The sequence below is a fragment of the Plodia interpunctella genome, chromosome 5 (genome assembly GCF_027563975.2).
Source record: "Plodia interpunctella isolate USDA-ARS_2022_Savannah chromosome 5, ilPloInte3.2, whole genome shotgun sequence".
In the NCBI taxonomy this organism is placed as follows: Eukaryota; Metazoa; Arthropoda; class Insecta; order Lepidoptera; family Pyralidae; genus Plodia; species Plodia interpunctella.
The window spans coordinates 10717458-10741783 of record NC_071298.1 but is presented as its reverse complement, the minus strand read 5'-3'; the positions used below and the strand labels follow the sequence as shown (position 1 = coordinate 10741783).

Below are 24326 nucleotides of genomic sequence, written 5' to 3'. Positions count from 1 at the left end.
TCTTACTAATTTTTACACATTTTCGCGCCAAAATACCGGTGAAGTAGTCTAGGTGTCCTCATTTTAATAACAGAGCCTTTTATAAAATTTGATGGGTCAGTTTCATAACCTAAGATTATAATTTATTATTTAAACTTCGTTCGGGTAAAACCATAGTAGATTATAAAAATAATCATATTATCTATTGGGGGAAACCATACAGGAATCTGTCGGGTAATTTTTGAGTTTATAGTGTTTGTGCAGACAGACGCCATGGGGGGGATTTGTTTTTAAAATATATATATCTTCGCTCCCGTGGGAATTTTAGGACAGAAAGTACCCATGTGTTATTCCAGGTTATAATCTACCCGTGTACCAAATTTCGTAACAATCGGGCCAGTAGATAATGCGTGAAGAGGTAATAAACAAACTTACTTTCGTATTTATAATATTAGCTTGGATTGGGATTAGTAGGAGGTATAGAGGGTAGGTACACGCAATAACTCTGTCGCTTTGCAGAAATATATGTACCTAAACTGTAAAATATTTACACGCATATAAATAAACTTGTTTTTATTAATGTTAGAATAACTAGTTATGAAAACTTAATGTTTCTTTTGTAGTATATTATCCGTTTTTATGCGAAAATCAAATCATTTATTCAGAAATTAGACCTTCATAGGCACTTTTGACTTCAAATTCTAATTTAAATATTATTCACCGAAGCATTTCGGAACGACCACTACTAATAGAAATGCAGAAAAATATAGTGTTTGTCCGTATCATGCCAGAAGGGTTACAATTTATTTTAATACATTTTTTCATGTTTTAATAATTGTAAGTACACATAAAGTAGGTACATGGAAACATGTTCCGAATGTTAATGTTAATAATAAAAATAAAATAAAAAGATATAGCATTGACAAAACGTAAGTAATATTTAAGATGACGAGCTGACCAGTTCCCCCACAGGGCCCGTTGCGAGTTGACGCGCACGCAATTTCAGAATACAGCGACTAGCGTCCCGAAGCATTCTCACCGGTCAATACTCCGTACACTGATGATCGGTTACGTGCCGGCAGACACGACAATACTAGTTACCATGGGAACTTTGTGGGAAGAGCTTTAACTTTGTAATTTCGATACTCGTATCCATAAGTCACGTCGAAAGGGAGAGGAGGGAATCCGTGATATGTTTTTTTAGTATAATTAACCTTACATAACCTTAATCGCTTTTTGATTTCACTTGCACTCACTGTCATACAAGCCTCATATAAGTAATTTTTTTGTTTTTGACACACGGAAAAAAGTAAACTTGTATCTTGATAAATTCCTGAGTCATTAAAATGTAGCTGCGCCCCGGGGCTTCGCTCCCGTGGGAATTGCGGGATAAAAAGTACCCTATGTGTTATTACGGGTTATATTCTAACCTTGTTCCAAATTTCATAACAATAGGTCCAGTAGATTTTGCGTGAAAGAGTAACAAACGTATATACACACATACATCCTCACTAACTGCGCATTTAGTAGGATAAAGTAACACAAAAGTTAGCAGCAGCATTATTAAAAGGCATAGACCTCAAAAGGAATGCGTTTTGCATCACAATTATTATAAACGCCTACCTATTACGGTTGACTAATTAGTTACCAAATAAAATTTTATTAGTTTATAATGACAAGATCTTTATATTCGAATTCGAGTCTTAATATATTCGTACACACATAAACTCAGATATCTCTTACATGTCTTATTATATAAACAATCAAATTAGGTATGTTCGTTACGAATGTACTAGACCTTTTAGAAAATGAAATTACGTTCGGGTCTGTGACGCCTGGACGCCCGGTGTCAGAGGAACGAGTTTAGTTGTGATTTTACAACCGGCCGTCTGCCTGACCCCAACTCCTTATGGGAATGCTATTTGCTGTCTATTGTTAGAAACATAATTTTAGTTATAACCTCTTTTTGCTTTAAGTCTTATAATTTCTTTTTTATGTACTTCTTAACAATCAATCAATCAATCTTCTTTCAATATTTTTTTCCATGTTCAATTATAAATACATTTTTCGTTCAATTAATACATTTAAAACAGTCTTATTCATGTATCACTTGGCTAAGTTATAGCTCTTAGTCGCCTCGTACGACATCTGGATGGTTCCGCCCAATATTAAGATCTCCAGCACTTATTGAACGTCGGAGACCAGGCTTTCTTAATTTTGCGTCTCCACTTCACACGGTCTCGGCATCCCTAGTTGTTGAACCAATACGTTTACTAACTAAAATACGTGCCAACGCACGTATTCTTTTGCTCGGATTCGTATCACGTTGATTCGTATATGATTTGTATACCTGGAGTCCGAGGCGAGGTTTTTTTCTTGTCTCTAGTACTATCAATAGTGCATCTGACACAAATTCCACTTTAACACCCAGGTGATATCATCCAGGTACGCAAATTGGAACAAACCGATAGGATGGGTGACCAGTCTATCATTCCTCCGACGATGAAGCTGTGTCTGCATGGAGGCCAGTGGGACACGCCTACCTAATAGGCTTAATTAACGAATTGCACTAGTCCAGGGGACTGAAGTCTATAATTTATTAACTTGAATATTCTAATGAAAAACAAATATTATTTGCTGACATAACATATTGTGAATTTATAAAAATGCAGATGGTTTTATTTGAATAATAAAAAAGCGCTCTCAAATCTTTTGTAAATCTAACAACAGTTTCAGGAAAACATACAACAAACAAATTTTCAAATTTCACTTAAACGATTCCAAATTTCAATTATTTTGTCCTATTGTCGTTTTTTATTTTGATATTTATTTGTAGAAACTTATAGTTAGCACTACATAAAACGTATATAATATAACGATAACTTATACAAGGAATATGGTCAATTAATTTCGGAATAAAGTAGCTGATGACTGCTTTTTACATTTGGCTAAAAGACCAAGTAAAATTATACTTTATAACATCATAATTGTTCCGTAATTGTATATATTTTTTAAGTGCTTAGTTTAAGTTTATTTATAAAATCAAAATCAAAAATCATTAGGCATTTTTATTTTAACTATGATTCATGTATAAGAATTTACATTGAATAAAATTTTATTATATAAAAAATAGTCAGTCCTAGCTCTTAGACTACAACATTTGGCACGCGATAATTCAATCTCTACGTCTTCTTTAAGTACGATCTTGTTTGTCTGTTTGTGCGAATCATTAAACAAATATGATCTTTGGGTTAATTGACAGAAACAATTCTAGTTTTTTTTTTGGTTAACATCATTATTAACTATATGAATGACTAGCGTACCGTCCCGGCTTCGATCAGGTATAACGATAATAATTTAGAAGCCTGAAGTTTTCGTCTATCTCTATGCCAAATTGCATCAAAATCGACCTAGAAGTTTTAGACAAACAAAAATACAAATCTTTATAATTTTATTATGGATCAGTATAGATATTAAAATTTACTTTTTTATGAAACTTGACATTATATTACATACTAGCTTTTGCCCGCGGCTTCGCCCGCTTGAATTTCATAGTCAAATCTCAGATTTCCTGTAGTTGTATTGTTTAGTTTTTACCTGAGGCTTCGCCCGCGTGAATTTCCCACGGGAACGGTTATTATTCCGGGATGAAAGGTACCTACTCCATACAAACTACGTGTACCTATGCGAAATTTCAAAAAGATAGGTAGAGTATTTGGAACGTATATACGAAGACGTAACAAAAAAGTTCTTTCGCATTTTTAATATTAGTCAGGATTAGTATAAGGGTTAGGAAAATACTTCATAGTCGCAGTCTTTATTTATCGTCATCCAAGTCTAATAAAGGTCCATTTCCATCGTCTGCACTACTTTTTGAATCACCTTCCTGCTGTTTCAGTTCATCGTAAAGTCTATTGAACAATTCCCTGAAACCAAAAGAATATAAGGTATTATAAATAATTTGTGGACCTTTCCTGTTTATGGCCATACTAGCGTGAATATATAATAAATAAATAAATATTATTAGGACAAATCACACAGATTGAGCTAGCCACAAAGTTCGAGACTTGTGTTATGGGATACTAACTAAGCGATACTATATTTTATAACATATACATATATAGATAAACATCCAACCCGGGCGAATCAGAAAAAGATCATTTTCCATCATGACCCGACCGGGGATCGAACCCGGGACCTCTCGGTTCAGTGGCAAGAACTTTACCACTGCGCCACCGAGGTCGTCAATATATCTGCGAAAGCGGAATACCTAGACACAATTTTGAGACGATTTGGGGGTTAATTTTTGATGAGAAAAATAACCTATGTTTGAACTACATGCATACCTAATTTCATAAAATTCGCTCCAACAGTTTAGCCGTGAAAGCGTAACAGACAGACAGATAGACTTTCGCGTTTATAATATTATATTAGTTTGGATTGAGAAAGTAAGAAAAACTTGGATGTGTGAGGGAGTCAGTCATAAAGTTACCAGTGGACGCGAGTATGACTCGAGTATACAGGAAATTGAGACTTTAATGAAACACAAGTTTATTTGTTAGACAAATTTCGCTACAACTTTTGAACGGCTGAATCGATTTTCAAGAAACATGGCTAAGAACACTCGGGATAAAATATCTATGACACAAAAAATCTAAACGAAAATCGATTCAACCGTTTAGGAGCTACGATACAGATACACAGACAGACACGTTAAACTTATAACACCGTCGTCGGGGGTTAAAAAGACATACAACCAGTGGACGGGTTTGCATTCTCACTTCTCACCATCGAATTGTTTCGAAGTGTGGCGCAGCGAACCAATGACATTGCCGTGTGGTTGTCGTTGCGTCACAATGGCGCAATGTGATTGGTTCGATGTGTCTCATTTCGAGTCGATTCGAGAAGTGAAATGCTCAATCACGGTATTGATATGTTGAAAACGATAGTTCCACAAATTGGACAACTTCATTTCATATATTGATCTTCCTGCCCACGTGTCTTCACGAGCGGCGCGCGCGCAGATGAAGGCAGGTGGTACCGTGTGTACACTGCATTAGTTTCATTAGGACTTATTAAGGCTGATCGATTGTTATGGTACGATACGCAATCACAATTTTGGTGACATTGCGAGTACGTTTATTTTTTTATGATGAATTAAATTGTGACAGAAAATATTCTGAAATTAGAATAATTGTTATACAATACAAGAAGCAAAATAAATTAATAAACAAAAGAATAATACTTAGTAAATTCTAAATCTCTTAGGTTACATTCATTAATTTCTAGAATGGCTGGAAGTTTAAAATCGGATGATGATAATTGGAACAATCAAATAGACAACAAATAACACCGAACTTACTCAAACAGAAATCCAGGCATGTTCTTCGCCAAATAGTACAGGAACAGCCAATCGGCGTAATGACAACGCTTGATGACGTAAGCTATGACATCGACGTGAAGCCGCCCTGGCGTCACTCTCCGGTATAATAGCTGGGTCATCCTCGGTGTCCGTCTGTACAGGTTGTAGCTTGCGATCCGCCAGATGACGGCTGTAAGATGTATTGTTTTATTGTGAAAACTAGCGACCCGTCCCGCTTTCCACTGGTGCAATATTATGCATGTTATATACAGGGCTACTGGTATCAAACGCAAAACCTCCTAAAGACTATTGGGCACATCATAACAAGCAACATTTATTCTACGACGTTTCGTGATTCGCGATTCTACACATCTTGACTCTATGTAATAGCCAAGCAACGCGAGACGTACACCTACAGTAGCGTAATGTAGCGGAAGCTAACATAGAGTTAACGTTTTCTAGAAACGTCATTAAACTAAAAAAGGAAAATTTTTGTATTTATTACGTTCAGACAAAAGTCGTAGAACAAAAGATGTTAATCTCTATGTACCTTATGCGCCTTTGGAAGGTTATGCATTAGATACCAATAACCTTGTATATACATATAGGTACATGTTTTATTGATGACTTTATAAATCGTTTATAACTAAACTTAAACTAAACTAAAATTAAAAAAATAAAATAAATTAACCTAAAATTAAAACTGTAAAATGTAAATATGAAAATAATTTAAATAAAAAAATTATTCTAAATCACCACCTTCGTGCGATTAAAGTAACAATAAAATTAGCATTTCGGAACCGCTGAGCTGATCTTGATAAAATTTAACAAATCCGACTTATCTTCTGAACTCGGAGATCCACATTATTATAAAATGAAGTCCCCATGCCGCGTCTGTCTGTCCATATGAACGCGATAAACTCAAATAAAATATACAAATAAAATGAAAAAAAAAAATTGTTTTCGTACAACTTGAAACTAATCAAAAACTACCGGACAGATTTAACGATTTTCACCAATAGATAGTGTAATTCACGAGGAAGGTTAAGATTGTATAATTTATTATGGTTTTACCCGAGCAAACTCGCACGGGCCGCTATAGTGTAAACGATAGATATAAAATATAAAACACTCACCCAGTAAAGACAACATCATGAGAATTAAGAACCAGAACCACAAAATGGTATAGATCTTCTCGTAAAGGACGTTAAGGGACATCACACACATGATGTCGTGGTGGATGATAGTGCCACTCGGACCGAACTTATTGAAAATGCATTTGGTCATCTGTGAAAAGAAATAGCATTTAAATGAATCGCCAAAACGAGTTTCAAAAGGGAAACTTTTAAAGATTCCTGACTAATTAAATGGTTTGGAGAAATATATACCAGATAATCAGTGTAGTGAAGAAACTTGAAGTGATCTATTACGGTATGATAAAATTTTAATAAATTTGGAATTCATAATAGAATTACCCTCTAGAATTAGACCTAGCTCTATAAGCACATAGAGGACGCATTTACACAATTTATTTTTATTTTATTTTATTCTTTATTGAGGCAACAAACAGTCGTGTACAAAATAACTTTATAACTACATAAACGAGTATGTCGCCCGGGAGCTTCGCTCACGTGGGAATTTTGAGATTAAATATAGCCTATAGCAATCTTGGCTAACGTACCTTTGTAATGGTGCAAGAATTTTTGAAATCGGTTCGGTAATTTCGAAGATTACCCGCCTCAAACATACAAAGTCACAATCACAAACGCTTACCTCTTTATAATAATAGTATAGATTATACACAACACAATTTATAGACATACAGTGCCGTGAATATATTATATATTTATATAATAAAAAAGGTTGCATTACATGGCAGGAACTAAACATAAATATTACACAAGAACTAAGTAAACAGGTATCATGTTTAATTTAATTTACTTTACTTACGAGACAAATGACGTTTGTCACACATTGGAAACATTTAGCTCGTTAGATAAGTTTGCATTTAGGTCATCAGAATAGCTAGAGTGCACTAATCTCAAGAAAACACTGGCCACTAACATTTTATCAAAAAATAAAACTTTAATGCATTTACTATAATAAACGTTAGAAAAACCTAAAAATACCACCCGGATATTTTTTATCAATACGTCCGTTGTTTAAACTTTAAACGTGGTCTTCGAGTTTCGCAACACTTGAGATGTGATAATAAATCTATACTATTATTAAAGAGGTAAGCGTTTGTGAGTTTGTAAGTTTTAGGCGGATAATCTCCGAAACTACCGAACCGATTTCAAAAATTCTTTCACTATCAGAAAGGTACATTATCCAAGTTTCCTATAGGCTATTTTATCTCAAAATTCCCACGGGGGCGAAGCCGCGGGCAACATATATGTTGCCTGTTGTTGTGTTACAGACTATAGTCTGTAATAAAATTATAGTTACCATAGGGAACAAAATCTCCAATGGATCAGTCGCATTTTGGTCTCTGTAGTCGTAATTCCACCAATCACTCCCCAGTGTCAGAAAGTTTCCTCCCAGAAAACTATTGGTGATCCAAATCTGTATGATTAGATGCAATAAGTTGAGGACTTCCATCGTTATAAGACAAATTGACCAGGAGCGGGTTACTTGTAACCTGAATGATAGAAATTAGATTAGGTCTCCCATGAATTTCTACCTACATAGACCTACCAATTAAAAGCGTTAAAAATTAAAACTATTATAAATAGCCGGATAAAATCTTCTTCATATTCGTATTCCTCATGGCTGAGGGTCATGCTCATTACGTGGAATGAAACACACAGAACAACTTTCTTGGCATTATTAATGGAATGGTTTGCCATTGCCTTCTCCATTTCACACAGAGGTGCAGGTTTTCTTCACGATGTTTTCCTTCACCGGAAGCAAGTGGTGGTCGATGAAAACTATTATAGGTACATCAGTCAGATTGGTATACAAACTCATGTGGCACGAGTAGGATTCGTACCTGGGACCTTTCGATCCACAGGCGGGTGTCTTAACCATTACAACACCACCGCTTCATAAAAAAAACATAATAAAGTTCTGGATTAAATATCAACCTAAAAAAATAAATACCAGGAATCAAGGAAACTCAAAAATGCAGGATGCAGATTGTATACGAGCTTATCGTATCAAGAGCTATGAACAATACCTATGGTCGTAATAAATGAAACTCTTGTGTAGTGGCAATTAAAATGTAAATATATATTGGAAACCAAAAATACAACTCAACTACCGGCGGCAATTTTCTTTACAGTGAAAAATATTTGAAATTAGAATAACGTTGTCAACTTATTTCTCTAATACAATTTTGGTGGCCAGTGCAGTTATTTTATTGTTATTTAAATCCTGGTCAAACTATAAATAGTTATTACTTCTGTGACGATATATGATGAAAAAGTTACATGTTGTGGTGAAAACAAATTAAAAAACAAGTCGCTCACGTCACAAGTGATAATCGATGAAGATGTCGACTATATGAACTTTTAGAAGACTATCATCAAGATAAATAAGACCCAGGTCCGAGCCGTGGCCAAATCCACCTAATTTAATTCATTGTGAAAATGAGATGAACTCACCTAAGCATGACATCTTTGCCGATAACCTCAACCGTTTTCCTCAAAGCGCTCTTAGATGGCACCGCTTTGTCTAAGACTTTTACCTCATTCTCATTCATATGAGCCAGTCGTGCGTAGTGAAGACAGGACACCAGCGCTTTCATCCTACCACCTAAAGAATATTTTTTATTTTATATGTTTACTTTATTGCACAAGATAAAAGTTAACAATAGGTGGACTAATTGGCATAAGACATTCTCTGCCAGTCAAACCGGGACAAAACAGTTTAAAAAAATATATATTAGTTACTAGATATTGCCCGGGATTTAGCTCCAGTGGGAATTTGAACATGAACATATGCACCACACCCAACCAGCTCGGAGGCTGAAACGGACAAGCCGAATACAGGGCGTAGGCCGTACCTATGCGACGCTGCTTCCATCCATCAAAGTCACGTTTGCTGGAATATACGTCCTTCGTCTACATGCTTCACCTTGCCACCAAAACTACATAGAGCTCGCGGTAAGCTCCCTTACATTTTGCTGTTAATACGAGTACGAGGTATCAGAGGACGTTCCCTAGCTGGCCTCCCAGCGACCGCTACTTTGCCGGGTGGAAGCGGTGGCGTCGCACAAGCCAAGACCCACTACCCTTCACCAGGGGGCACAGTTTTAAAAGGACACGTGACACGCTCTGGGATGGGAGAGGATCTTCGACTAGCCGCAACCGGTCGACCACAATCGACCAACTATGCAGACTGTAGCCAATATTGGAATTTAGGAGGACGGGTTATTCGATAGAGGAGAGCGTTGGTGTGTTTCTTTTCCTCTCTGACTTCGTTTTTAATAACATCAAAATCTTATCCTCTTTCTGATATAATAAATGCGAAAGTTTGTGAGCATGTATGTAGGTTTGTATGTCTGTTACTCTTTCACGCAAAATCTCCTGGACCGCGATTGTTATGAAATTTGATACACTGGTAGAGTCATAGATAAAAGAAATATTTCTATGGGTAGAATATAACCTGGAAATAACACATAGGGTACATTTTATTCAGAAATTCCCACGGAAGCGAAGCTCCGGGGCGCAGCTAGTTCTGTCTAAATATAAGGTTAGCTACTAAACTTCTTCCTTCTTCCAGATCAAATGCGGTATATAGAAGCAGACGCACTGGAAGAAAAGCACGAATGGTACCCATTGGTAGTACTTATGCTTCACGATTCTGTCCTTCTCCTGGACTGGGCCCATGCCTGGGTGTGGAATGTTGCCTTCTTGCAAATGGCGGTTATCATTTGTTACCTAAAAAATTGAAAAAAAAGGAATTAACTGTTACCTTATCAGAGAAAGATAGCTTACCTACCGGAAGGATTTAAAGTTAAAATTATATCTTTAAGCGGAATCAGATAAATCAAATAGGTAACTAATATGGTAAAACTAGCTGTTTACACGCGGCTTCACCCGCTTAAATGCCCTCGGAAACAGATTTCTCTTCGTATTAAAATAGGATTGGGATAGCTGAAATAGGTATATTTAAAAACCTTTAAGCACATAATTAAGTTGAATTCTTAGTTTTTACAGCCGGTGAGAATAATATTATAAATATTTTTTTATACAAAATATATTTAAAATAAAATAAATTGTGACATGTAAACATACTTGAAATTGTTTGTAATTTTTACTAGTCATTTACTACATTTATGACGACCTCGGTGGCGTAGTGGTAAGATTCTTACCACTGAACCGAGAGGTCCCGGGTTCGATCCCCGGTCGGGTCATGATGGAAAATGATCTTTCTCTGATTGGCCCGGGTCTTGGATGTTTATCTATATATGTATTTGTTATAAAATATAGTATCGTTGAGTCAGTATCCCATAACACAAGTCTCGAACTTACTTTGGGGCTAGCTCAATCTGTGTGATTTGTCCTAATATATTTATTTATTTATTTATATTTATTTATTTATTTACTTAAATAGAAAACAAATACTCACAATAGTATAGGTTGTCATGAAGAAGCAATAATTGTTGACCATCTTCTCCTCGAGTTTCCCATCGCCCTTCAGACATTTGATGTGGTCACCAAAGTACTCCCTTGTGCAGACCAAGAAGAAAAAGGCAAAAAGCAGAAGTGCAGTGAACTTGGTGTGGAGTCTAAAGATGATATTCTCTATGATTGGTTTGCCTATGGACCCTTTTATTTGTGGTTTGAAAGCTTTGACGGCAGAATCCAATGATTTTGCGATCATTTTTTAAATTTCTAATATTTTTTTTTCTTACTGACCAGTTTTTATAAAATTTATTGTTTTTATTTTAAACACTAAATTAAGTAAAATGAATTTTTAAATTTCTAAAATTTTTTTTTCTCACTGGCCTGGCCAGTTTTTAGAAAACTTAATATTCTTTTTTTTTTACACTTCAATAAAATGGATGGTGTATCCTTTCACACAGTTGCGAATAAACTGGATTATTATCACTTTAACCACTTGAAAATATTTAATTGAAGCCCTCACTAAATAAATAATTCCGAGAAGTAATTTTACAGTTGACACCGAGAAGTATCTATATCGATAAAAAAAATGTATTTGTAGATAGTTTGCATTAACTGATTAAACTTGGAAGAGAACTGGTTTTATATATAGAAAACTGGTTTTATTAGAAACTAGCTTTTGCCCGCGTTTTCGCCCGCGTGAATTTCATAGCAAAATCTCAGTAATTTTTTTATCGCGTACTCTGTAAGACACTGGTAAACATATATATTCAAATTCGCATTTTATTTAGTTCAATTTTCTGTTTCTTGTCCAAAAACTTGTCCAATCCCGCTTTCTGCTATGTAATGTAAAGTAGATATCCCCTACCGTTTCCTATTTGACATCATGTTTTTTGCAATGTGTCCCGTCCTGTCCCACTACGTGTCTCCTTCCCATTTCCCGCTCCTACTCTCACTCCCGCTTTCTGCAACGCGTGCCGTCCCATTTTCCATGACGTTTTACGTACCGGTTTTTTATTAACCACAAACGTAAATTAAACATTTTTTGTATTTACTATTACTGTTAGGTTTAAAATTGTATTAAGTCCCATACAATCTTTCACCCCCCTTATAAAGGGGTTGAGGGTTAATTTTCAAAAAAACTGAAACACATTTTCATTACTTTGTTGTAAACAACCAAATAACAAATTTTCTAGTCACTAACTTCAACGGTGTAGATTTTTCATATTTACAGTTTTCACCCCTTTCACCCCATTCGGAGTAGAATTTCCAAAAATCCTCTCTTGGTGCTCACCTACTCTCACCTACATGCCAAATTTCAGCTTCCCGCCCAGCAGTTTCGGGTGTACGTTGTCTGTCGGTCTGTCAGTCACGAAGTTTTATATTGATACATACTGCGCCTATTATATCTATATCAGACTTTAATCGATAAAACAATTTGTATATATTCTGTTTACACCTTTCTACAAAATTTTAAAGTATTTATTTACTTTAAAATTTTACTACTTGTATTTATTTTACGGTTCCGTGGATTGTTATTTTATTTTTCCTACAGGACCCCCCTCATTTTCCGGGATGAAATGTCTATAAGATGTTAACCCGGGATTCCGAGAAATTTTTGATTCATAATTGGTTTTTCAATTATCCTACGGGAACCTGAACATTTACCGGGATGAAATGTTTCTAATTTTCCTACAGGACCATCTTCATTTTCCGGGATGAAATGTCTATAAGACGTTAACCCGGGATTCTGAGGCATTAGTTTTTCAATTATCCTACGGGAACCTGAACATTTATCGGGATGAAATGTTTCTAAGATGTTAACCCGGTATATAAGGTACCTGCATACCAAATTTCAAGCAAATCGGTCCAGTAGATTTCGAGTGATTCAGACAGACAGACAGACAGACAGACAAAAATTTCCAAAACTATATTTTCGTCATCTATATCAGTAACTAAGTATATTCCATGAAGAATTTTAAAAAAAATCCAATATACAAATTTGACCTTTCTTCAATTTTATTATATGTATTGATGATGATATTGATTATATAAAAGAAGTACTTTGTAAAAAGGCATATTACAAGTCTGAAGATTATGCGAACGACAATAATGTCTGGCCCAAGCATGGTGCAGTATCCTCATGACATATGTAATTGATTTATGACATTATTACGTACGTTTTGTACATTTAGCTTTTGTTTGACATTTTTCAATAATTTTATTGGAAATACAACTTTATTTTATTTTATTTATTCATTCAAATTTTGACATTTTTAATAATGATGTAAATTCGTCCTCCTAATTTTTAATATATGTATAAGACCTATATTTGTTAATTGACGTCCTTGGAGAACAGGCTGTGGTGAAGTTTGTTGCGCCGCTTCTTCTTCACCTGCGCTTTGGAAGCCGGCAGTAGACGTAGTTTAAGTAATTTTTTGACGTCAATAAGTGATTGTATATCATCCTAAATTGAATAAAGAATTTTGATTTTGAATTTGAATATATCTAGGTAAATCTACAATATTAAAATTTATTATAAATATTATTTATCTATTCCACAGTTTTTTGGACAAAATACAATAACACATTTTCATGTTCTTAATTCAAGTGTTTAGTATACGCGTTACTAATGCTATACAAATAATGATAATGACCCATCATACGTACCTCCTAATAATACCGATAGCTGTAGGTACTAATAAATCATTCATAAACTTACTTGCTCATATCAAACTCATATTTTCCCTCATCACATTTTCCCCTACAATTTAGGTAAATTTAGTACCAAAGCAAAATCAAAGCATATTCAGAAATTAGGCACTTTTGCATGTCAATTTTGAATGATATAAGACTAGCTGCGCCCCGGGGCTTCGCTCATGTGGAAATTTCGACATCGGAAATTTCAAATACCATAATATTACAATAATATTTTATTGCACCCGTGTGCCAAATTTCATAACAATTCGTCCAGTAGATTTTGCGTGAAAGAGTATCAAACATACACACTTACATACAAACTTTCGCATTTATAATACTACTAAGCCTAGAGGCTTTCCCGTGGGTATTTCGAGATAAAAAGTACCCTATGCGTTATTCCAGGTTATATCCTACCCGTATACCAAATATAATAACAGTTCGTTCATTCAATCCGTCAAATAAATAAATATATTAGGACAAATCACACAGATTGAGCTAGCCCCGAAGTAAGTTCGAGACATGTGTTATGGGATACTATATTATAACAAATACATATATAATTAAACATCCAAGACCCGGGTCTTGGCCCGGGCCAATCAGAAAAATATCATTTTCGATCATGACCCGACCGGGGATCGAACCCGGGACCTCTCGGTTCAGAGGCAAGCACTTAATTTAGGTATAATATTAGTAAGATTTCTCAAAAAGATAAAATAAAATTACTGGATAAAGTTGATGAACTAAATAGAAATAAGTTTATTCCCACAAGTTGTAACAATCAACCTAAATACATACAATGTCGTTAATGTAGTCGTGGAGAATGAAGTGGTGGTGGTGTAATGGTTAAGACGCCCGCATGCGGATCGAAAGGTCCCAGGTTCAAATCCTACTCGTGCCACATGAGTTTGTATACCAGTCTGACTCATGTATAGTAGTTTTCATCGACCACCACTTGCTTCCGGTGAAGGAAAACATCGTGAGGAAACCTGCACACTGTTTGATTCTTATTGACTTGTGTGTAAAATGGAGAAGGCAATGGCCAACCACTCCATTAATAATGCCAAGAAAGTTGTTGTGTGTGTTTCATTCCACGTAATAACTACGACCCGCAGCCATGAGGAATACGACTATGTAGAAGAACCATGGAGAACTGCAGTCACCAAAGTAATCTGAAGTCTGTCTCACAGGTCACCAGGTCCCATCCACATACAAGGGCCTCCATGCGTATATACAGGGTTACTGGTATCTAACGCATAACCTTCCAAAGGCGCATAAGGACATCTTTTGTTCTACGACTTTTGTCTAAACGTAATAAATAAATAAAAAAATAATTTTAGTTTTAATGTCATTTCTATAAAACATTAACTCTATGTTCGATTCCGCTACATAACGCTAACTATACTGTCTCGTAGGCTTTGCTATTACATAGAGTTAAGATGTGTAGAATCGCAAATAAGATTGTATTTTTTTGTATGAATAAAAAAAATATACGAAAAGTCGTAAAATAAAAGTTGTTTGTTTTGATGTATTCAAGCGTTTATTCGAGGTTTTGCGTTTGACACCAATAACCCTGTATGAGAGTAGTATCGCGTATCGCAGTTAGATCGTATTTGTATGTATGTAATTCCGGCATTAGGCACATATATTGGGAAAAGTACAGAAAAAGTAGCAACTACACATGTATACTTATCACACAATCATTTATTTCATAATACACTTATTACTTAATAAGTGTATAAAATACTTGAAATAATCACATTCGATACTGTATAAAATCAATTAAAATTAATAACAAGAAGGCATACTTTCATACTAATCTCTTATTCTAAAAAATACAAGTCTTAATATTAGTTGAGCCGAAAATGTTTTTTTTTTCTATAAATATGTACCTACATAAATATCTAACAATTACACATACATAAACAGCTTCGTCATATACGAGTGTTTGTGTTTGTGATAATATATGGTATTATAAAAAATACGTAATACAGAAAATATATGTCTTGCTAGCTGTGCCCAGGGAATTCCCTCCGGTGGGAATTTCGGGATAAAAAATACTCTATGTGTTATTGCAGGTTATATTATACCCGTGTCTTCAAATTTCATAACAATCAGTCTAGAAGATTTTGCGTGAAACAATAACATACATACACACTTACATCCTCACGAACTTTCGCATTTTTTATAATATTAGCATTAGGTACCACTCATTTCTATGAATATAAAAAGCGGACTTATTGCAAATGCAATTTCTTAAATAGGTACTTTGATGAAAACTAAAAAAAAAAAGTGAATCACGTGACTAATTAATAAAATTGATAAATTAGTTTTATTTTTATGTAAGTGTAATATTTTTCATGATGGAAAATACCCTATCGAATCACAGCCAAATATAATCATTACTTTATCATCTATGACACTTACGTTCACTATCTACAGCAGTACCCGCTGTACGTATAAAAAAGTTGAAAAGTTTGTTTGTTTGAGTAGGTAAGCAAACGTTATTTATTTTATGTTACACTAGCTTTTGTCCGCGGCTCGCCCGCGTAAATTTCCCACGGAAATAGTTATTTTGCCGGGTTGTAAGTACCGTATGTCCTTCTCCATACTTTAAACTATATGTATATAAAATGTCAAGAAGATTGGTTGAGTAGATACAGCGTGAAGAGGTAACAGACAAACAAACAAACTTCCTTTCGCATTTATACTATTAGTTATTATTTCTGAGAAATATTCATTTATTTTAAACTTTATTGCACAAAGTTCGAAACAAGTCTGTACTAATATGATAGAATTACGTCATATGGTATTCACTACCAGTCAACCATAAGACCAAACAGAGATAGCATTTTGGTGCAAGAAAAGGTGCAAATTATGATCCAGCAAGCATTAGAATTAGAAAGGAATTTAACCTCATTTTTTGACATTAAAATAATGATATTACATTACCACTTAGTTTCTATTATTTAAGTAGCGGTGGTGGTGTAATGGTTAAGACGCTCGCTTACGCATCGAAACGGTTTGAATCCTACTCGTGCCACATGAGTTTGTATGATTACATAAATTAGTTTCCATCGACCACCACTTGCTTCCGATGAACGGGTTGATTATATTATTAACTTGTGTGTGAAATGGCAAACCTCTCCATTAACAGCGCCAAGAAAGTTGCTATGTGTGTTTCATTCTACGTAATGACTACGACCCTAAGTCATTAAGAATAAGACTCTGGAGAAGAAGATGAAAAACCAGCAATTATAAAATAAATACCTAATCCGCCAAAGTTTGGCGAGCTGTTAATCCGTTTCATTACCTACTACGTATTATGAGTCTTCACAGACACAAACACATAATTACAGTTCTCATTTTCGACGTGAACTATGAAGACTTTTTTTCACTTCTCAAAGGTAAGGTCTCATCGTCGTAGTCGAAATCAATTTTGGAGATCAGAACGGGCTCCCCTCCTTTTTCTTCGTGGCCCTGTTGTTCTATTGGTAGTTCACGTTTCTCCAGCTCCTCGGCTAAGGTCCTGAACAGCTCCCTGATGATTAAAGAAATGTGGTTAAAGATTTTTCTATATTTTAATATTTTTCTCAAAGAAATTTACATTTCACACTTGCAGAGAAAAAAAAAACTTAAGATTACTATGTCCATTTGTTGGTGTGAGCATTCAAATACAACAATTTATTAGGAATTCAGGTAGGAATAGCCACTCGCTTCTTACTTATTAACAAAAGACTCAAGACAACATTAGGGTGCTCATTCACTGGCATGCAATATATACTTATACAATAACAATAACTAAAGGACAGATTATTAGCCTGTGCTTGCGTATGAATATTACATTATAGTTAATTTTAAGTTTAGAATTAAGATATAATATATAATTGTAGCAATTGTGGATTGGTTGATCAGTTTTTGAATAAAAATCGACCAATAACGAATCAAGAATTCAAGACTCGTGAAAGCAATTGTTTTTTGGTAAATCATGAAATTGGTAAATAATTATAGTTTTTGGGTTCATGAGACAACCAGACCAGATAAATTTGCAGTTTTAGTTGATGCTGCAAAGACTATGCCAAGAGCTATCAGTTTTTATGAGTAAATACGGAAAGAAATAAAATTTAAACTAATATTCCTCAAAAATACTATTATATCATAGAATACCTCATTAAAAACTTACTCAAATATCATTCCCTGCATGTTCTTCGCGAGATAGTACAAGAAGAGCCAATCAGCGAACTCGCAGCCGTTGACAACCCTGATTACGTTGTGAGGGTTGAACTTGCTATTGGTGACTTGCTTGAAGACCAGGTCGTTGAACCTGAGCGAGCGACGGTACACGAAGTAGGAGACGACGCGCCAGATGACGGCTGTAAAGGAATTTTGAACAGAATAATAATTTAGTTTGTAGGGTCAGACATTTATTCAGAAATAGCTTGCACTTTTTCTGATCAAACCTTAAATTATATAGTATTTCTATGAAAGTCACAAACTACTAGCATTTCGAAACTCCCGAAAGAAAACTCACAAAAAACAGATGACTCAGCTCTAACTGAAGGTATTGCTTGTTTACTCTTTAGCAGAAAGGAGTTCACGTTTACTCTTTAGCAGAAGAGGATTGACGACCTCCATATGGCGTAATAGTCACCATGCCGGACTGCTACACTGGAGGTTCCAGGTTCGAACCCGGTCAGGTCAGGAAAGAAAATGATCTTGTCCCTATATATTTATTAATATTATTTATTTAGTTGATAATGACATTTTAAAATTAAGATAAAAGCTGGTAACCACTATTTCTTGTCTTGGATGCCAAGACTAATTTTGGGCCGATAAACCTGGATGGTAAGTAGGTAGTAGCACAGTTTAATGAGATTCATGCAGTTCGATGGCCTTATTTGAAATGCGAAATAGCCACCAGCGTTGACATTGCAGTTAGGATTGCCACCAAATAAGAAAGACGAGATACAGTATCTGTATTAATATTTCTTTTTTCCAAAAATTACAGCATACGTTCTGTCGAATTTCGAACGTCTCAGCCGCCCAGCATATCTAAGTGGTTCCTAGTAGTTTAAGCAGATAATGACTTACCCAACAAGGAAGCGATGAAGAGGAACAGGAACCAGAACCACAGGATGGTGTAAATCTTCTCGTGGATAATGTTGAGGGCCATCACGCAGAGCGCATCGTGCTGCTGGATGGTGCCGCTCGGACCGTACTTGTGGAACAAGCATTTTGTCACCTGTCGCGTGGGAAATTTACACCATAAAATAATCATCCCATTTATTTATGCTTTATTACACAAAAATATAAAATTGGAACAGAACAATAGGTGGACTTGATAGAGAAGGCAATGGAAAATCACTTCATTAAGAAAGCCATTAAGAGAGCCAAGAGAGTTGTTTGAGTTTCATTTAACTTAATGATCACGATCCTCAGGCATGAGGAATATGACTATAAAGAGAACATAGTCATGCTAAAAACATTATATACAGTAAACCTTTCTGATCAACAAAATTTCAAGAAGATTGTTGAGCAGATATAGCCTGAAGAGGTAACAAATAAACTTAGTTTCGCATTTATAACATTAGTAGGATAAGTATTTATCTCGATGATTTCTTACCAGTTACGAGGCAAGAATACGAACCTTAGGAAAGACAGTCTCAAGTGGATCAGCGATGCCCTCCCAGTTCCTGAAGTTAATGACCCTGCCGCCGAGCCCCATGAAGTTCCCGTTGAGGAACACGTCGATCAGCCACACCTGCAGCATCACGTGCAACAGATTGGCCACCTCCATCGCGATTAGCCAGGTTGACCATGTTCGGGAGATGCGCAATCTGAAAATAATGAAAAATTATCATTCAAGATCAATATTAATCGACTAGTTATTGTCACTTTGCATACATATAGTCTGAAGTACGAAGAAGGACATATGGTACCTTTTATCTCGAAATAAACCTGCTCACGTGAGAAATATTCACAGGCGAAGCCGCAGGCGAATACTAGTATTAAATATAATTTTTAATATATGTATAAGACCTATATTTGTTAATTGACGTCCTTGGAGAAAAGGTGAAGTTTGTTGCGCCGCTTCTTCTTCTTTCCTGCACTTTGAAGTCGGCAGTAAACTTAGTTTTAGTAATTTTTGACGTCAATAAGTGATGTATATCATCAATCCTAAATTGAATAAAGAATTTAGAATTAGAATTTGAATTAACTTTTTTTTTAATATAAAATCGATCATACTGTAACATCCTAACTAATATTATAAATGCGAAAGTAAGTTTGTTACCTCTTCACACTTCTACTTTTCAACCCATCTTCTTGAAATTTTTGCATAGGGGGTAGGTACCCTATGGATGGTAATCCATCCCAGAAAAATAACTGTTCCCGTGGGATATACACGCAGGCAGAGCCGAAAGTGAAAGCTAGTATTAAATATTCTTGAAGTAGCAATATGTGTTTTTTAATATGAAATTAATCATCAATACATATAATAAAATTGATGAAAGGCCAAATTTGTACATTGGATATTTTTTATTAATTCTTCATGGTACTTACTTAATACTTTAATACTTAGTTACTGACATAGATGACGAAAATATAGTTTTGGAAATTTCTGTCTGTCTGTCTGTACGCGCATCACTCGAAATCTACTGGACCGATTTGCTTGAAATTTGGTATGTAGGTACCTTATATACCGTTTTAACATCTTAGATATATTTCATCCCGGTAAATGGTCAGGTTCCCGTAGGATAATTGAAAAACTAATTATGAATCAAAAATGCCTCAGAATCCCGGGTTAACATCTTATAGACATTTCATCCCGAAAAATGAGGGGGGTCCTGTAGGAAAATTAAAATAACAATCCACGGAGCCGATTTATTTTCAAATTTTGTAGAAAGGTGTAAACAGAATATAAACAAATTGTTTTTATCGATTAAAGTCTGATATAGATAATTATATCTATAAATATATATTTATATATTTGTAATAATAATTATATCTATAAATATATATTTATATGTTTTATATATTGATACATACTGCGCCCATTAGGGCGCAGTATGTATCAATATATCAGTGTAAAACTCTTCCGTTACTGAGTGACTGACTGACAGACAACATACACCCGAAACTGCTGGGCGGGAAGCTGAAATTTGGCATGTAGGTGAGCACTAAGAGAGGATTTTTGGAAATTCTACTCCGAAGGGGGTGAAAGGGGTAAAAACTGTAAATATACTGAAAGTTCAACACCGTTGAAGTTAGTGACTTGAAAATTTGGATTTTGGTTGTTTACAACATAGTAATGAATTCGTTTTCCGATTTTTCTGAAAAGTAACCCTCAACCCCTTCATAAGGGGGGTGAAAGATTGTATGGGACTTGAATACAATTTTCAAGATAAAATTGAAATTTGGCACACTTACTTTTTGTAGTAAATAACAGTAAATAGTAAATACAAAAATGTTTAATTTACGTTTGTGGTTAATAAAAAACCGGGACGGAAAACGTCATGGAAAATGGGACGGCACGCGTTGCAGAAAGCGGGAGTGAGAGTAGGATCGGGAAATGGGAAGGAGACATGTAGTGGGACGGGACACTTTGCAAAAAACATGATGGCACAATATGTAGGAAACGGTATGGGATATCTACTTTATATTACATAGCAGGAAGCGGGATTGGACATGTTTGCGGGACGAGACACGCAGCGGGAAACAGAAAATTGAACTAAAGATGAGATAAAATGCGAATTTGAATCATATATGTTTACCAGTCTTACAGAGTACGCGATAAAAAAAATATTGAGATTTTTCTATGAAATTCATGCGGGCGAAGCCGCGGGCAAAAGCTAGTTTGTAATAAATTCACGACATTTAAATCTATATTAAACATCAATAATGTCCAAAAATACTTTTGATAACTTTATTTGCACGTTATTGATGTTTAATATAGCTTTTTATGTTAGCTCTATTGATAGATGCACTGGCTAACATTGGATTTCATGTTGTCAAAAGAAATCGTTTCTGTTTTGATATCTTTTCTGTAGTTATACTGACCTTAGAATGATATCTTTCCTAATCAAATCAATCTTCTTCTCCAGCGTCGCTTTAGATGGCACAGTCTTGTTGTTAAACTTCATATCTTGGTCATGAAGCGCCAGGCTTGCGTATTGAAGGCCATCTACTAAAGCCTTTATTCTGCCTCCTGTCAGAGAAAAACTAGCTACTAACTTCTTTGAAGAAACCAAGGTAGTGTAGACTATCGATAAGGATTCACTATTTTCATGGGAACAACTTACTTTATAAATTTGCTAACAAAATAAACTTTAGATAATACTAGATATTAACCCCGGGGCTTCGCTCCCGTGGGAATTTTAAGATAAAATATAGCCTATAGCAATCTTGGATAATGTAACTTTCCATTGGTGAAAGAATTTTGAAATCGGTTCAATAGTTTCCGAATTTACCCGCCTCAAACATACAAACTCACAATAGTATAGATGAAGTGGTCGCTGCTCCAACTTAGACGTTATCGTACGAACAAATGAATGCATCGTATATTTTATTATATAGATCTTAAAAGCAACACAACGGATTTTTTATAGATAGTGTGATTTCTGAAGAAGGTTCAGATGTACAATTTATTATGGTTTTACCCTAGCGAAGCCGAGGTAGGTCGTTAGTTTGTTAGTTTGAAATAGAAAAGAAAACTGCTTCAACGAGCTAATATTGAAGTTTTTAAAATGTATTGATATTGCACACACCTTCTTTCTTCTTCCAGATATAGTGGGGCAGGTAGAAGCAGATGGACTGTATGAAGAGCACGAACGGAACCCACTGGTAATACTTGTGGTGGAGGGTCTGATCCGATTCTAAGATCGGTCCTACCCCTGGATGGGGTAAGAATCCGGTTTGGAGCAAGCTCTCGTTGTAGTGACGTACCTGAAAATATTTATTTATTTCTAGTTAATGAAGCAATAATAATTAATTTTAGGTTACAAAGCTGATTGCTCCGAAAAATACATTTAATTATACAATAGGCACAACACACTTGATGTTATATAGCATTTGATCATTTAATAAATCCACATCACTTTAAAATACTGAATTAATAATAATAAATTAAAGAAATATCAACTACTAGCTTTTGTCTGCGGTTTACCCCCATGGATTTCTCTGCGACAGCGGAACAGACACGATTGTCATACAAATGTGAGTTAAAATAAAATCAAAAATATCCCATCTATGTAATCATGATAAAATAATGCAGCAGAAATCAAATATGATTCCGGATCTCTCATTACGTGTAGCAATAACGTACATTACATATTTCATTAAGTATAAACTTCATGGAAATAATTTAACAAGCAAATGAATCACGAGCAAGATAATCGCCAAACTCTACTAAAAACATAAACTTAAACACAATCTCAAACACACAAAACACTTTCATATTCATATTATTAAATCGCCAACCAAGTGATACAATGATCTTAAAGTAATTACAATTAGTACTTATAATTTAACTCACAATTGTAAATGTGGCCATGAAGAAACAGTACGTCTGGATAACATTATTAGCCACGCCCTGATCAGAAATGCACCTGATATGGTCACCAAAGTACTCCCTGCTGCAGACGAGGATGACAAAGGCCAGAAGCATGGTCACAGTAAACTTGTAGTGGAGTTTGAAGACCGTGTTCTCTATGTTTGGCTTGTTGAAGTTAAACTTCATCCGAGGCGTGAGGGTCGAGATCGCTGCCAACATATTGGATTTGTTCTGTGTCCCTGGTAGTAGAAGTTGTTTTACTACATCTGGAAAATAAATTATTTTATTGACGGATCAAAAGATGCAGTTTCAAATTTGAGTAATTGAATGAATTTCATACATCAGAAATTACGATAACAAATTACAGTTTAATACTTTTTTTCCTCGCCAAGTAAGTTCTCGGCTTAAATATCTTACACTGCCTGGGCTCCGACGCTCAACGGCTGAGGAAGCCGACCCGGGAAAACGTTCATATGAGAGAGATGTGAAAGTATAGCTTCCGACATTGCTATGCTACTTTGATTACTATCGAACAACATTGATTACTATCGAATATGTCTCCTTCGAAAATTCAACAGAATGTGATTATTACATATCCGCGGAGAAAATCTTTGTCATTAACTAGTCATGTTTTTCACTTAAAAATTTATCATCGCATTTATCATCAGCTCACACAGATACAAGACCACAGTTTTACACATTACTATCGACTCGTCCGATATTAACACAAACTTACCAATCACTTAACCACGGCACACAAAATTAAAAAAATTAACATTCAAGTATTTAAAAAATTTCGTACGGACGTGCGAACAGGCGATCTGACGATCACAGAGTATGTCACCTACTATCAGCTCGATAAGATATCGTAAAGATAAAGCGTTTGTTATTTAGAAGAATAGACTGATTAGCATAGACAGGTAAGGTGTGGTTGCAATTAGAAGTGTTTAGGATGCTGTTTTTTGAGCTGATTTTAATGAGACGACATTGCCGGTGGCTGTTTTGATATAATTTACTGTTCAAAATGATGTTTCGGATGAAATTTTATACGAATTTGTTGAATAAATTCTGATTAATATATTTATATCTTCGTCGGAGCTCTTTAGCAGTCACATTACATTAAAATAAAACACGAGGATTTTCACTCGCGTTAACGAGAAAGTATTTT

General features: G+C 35.1%; 2 protein-coding genes across 2 annotated transcripts; both read right to left on the bottom strand.

Moving 5' to 3' along the window:
• Positions 1-3031: 3031 nt before the first annotated feature.
• On the bottom strand, positions 3032-11496 carry LOC128670363 (innexin inx7-like). Its single transcript, XM_053745967.1, has 7 exons — positions 10916-11496; positions 10052-10224; positions 8947-9099; positions 7790-7982; positions 6478-6628; positions 5342-5531; positions 3032-3905 (listed from the first exon to the last, which is right to left on the bottom strand). The coding sequence occupies exons 1-7, from the start codon at positions 11168-11170 to the stop codon at positions 3797-3799; spliced, it is 1224 nt and encodes a 407-aa protein (XP_053601942.1). The 5' UTR covers positions 11171-11496; the 3' UTR covers positions 3032-3796.
• Positions 11497-15292: 3796 nt separating this feature from the next.
• Positions 15293-23997, bottom strand: LOC128670362 (innexin inx7-like). The gene is made up of 8 exons (XM_053745966.2): positions 23895-23997; positions 23141-23424; positions 22374-22551; positions 21667-21814; positions 19256-19445; positions 18700-18850; positions 17792-17981; positions 15293-17149 (listed from the first exon to the last, which is right to left on the bottom strand). Exons 2-8 carry the CDS (start codon positions 23375-23377, stop codon positions 16987-16989), a joined length of 1257 nt encoding a protein of 418 aa, XP_053601941.1. The 5' UTR covers positions 23378-23424; positions 23895-23997; the 3' UTR covers positions 15293-16986.
• Positions 23998-24326: the final 329 nt, after the last annotated feature.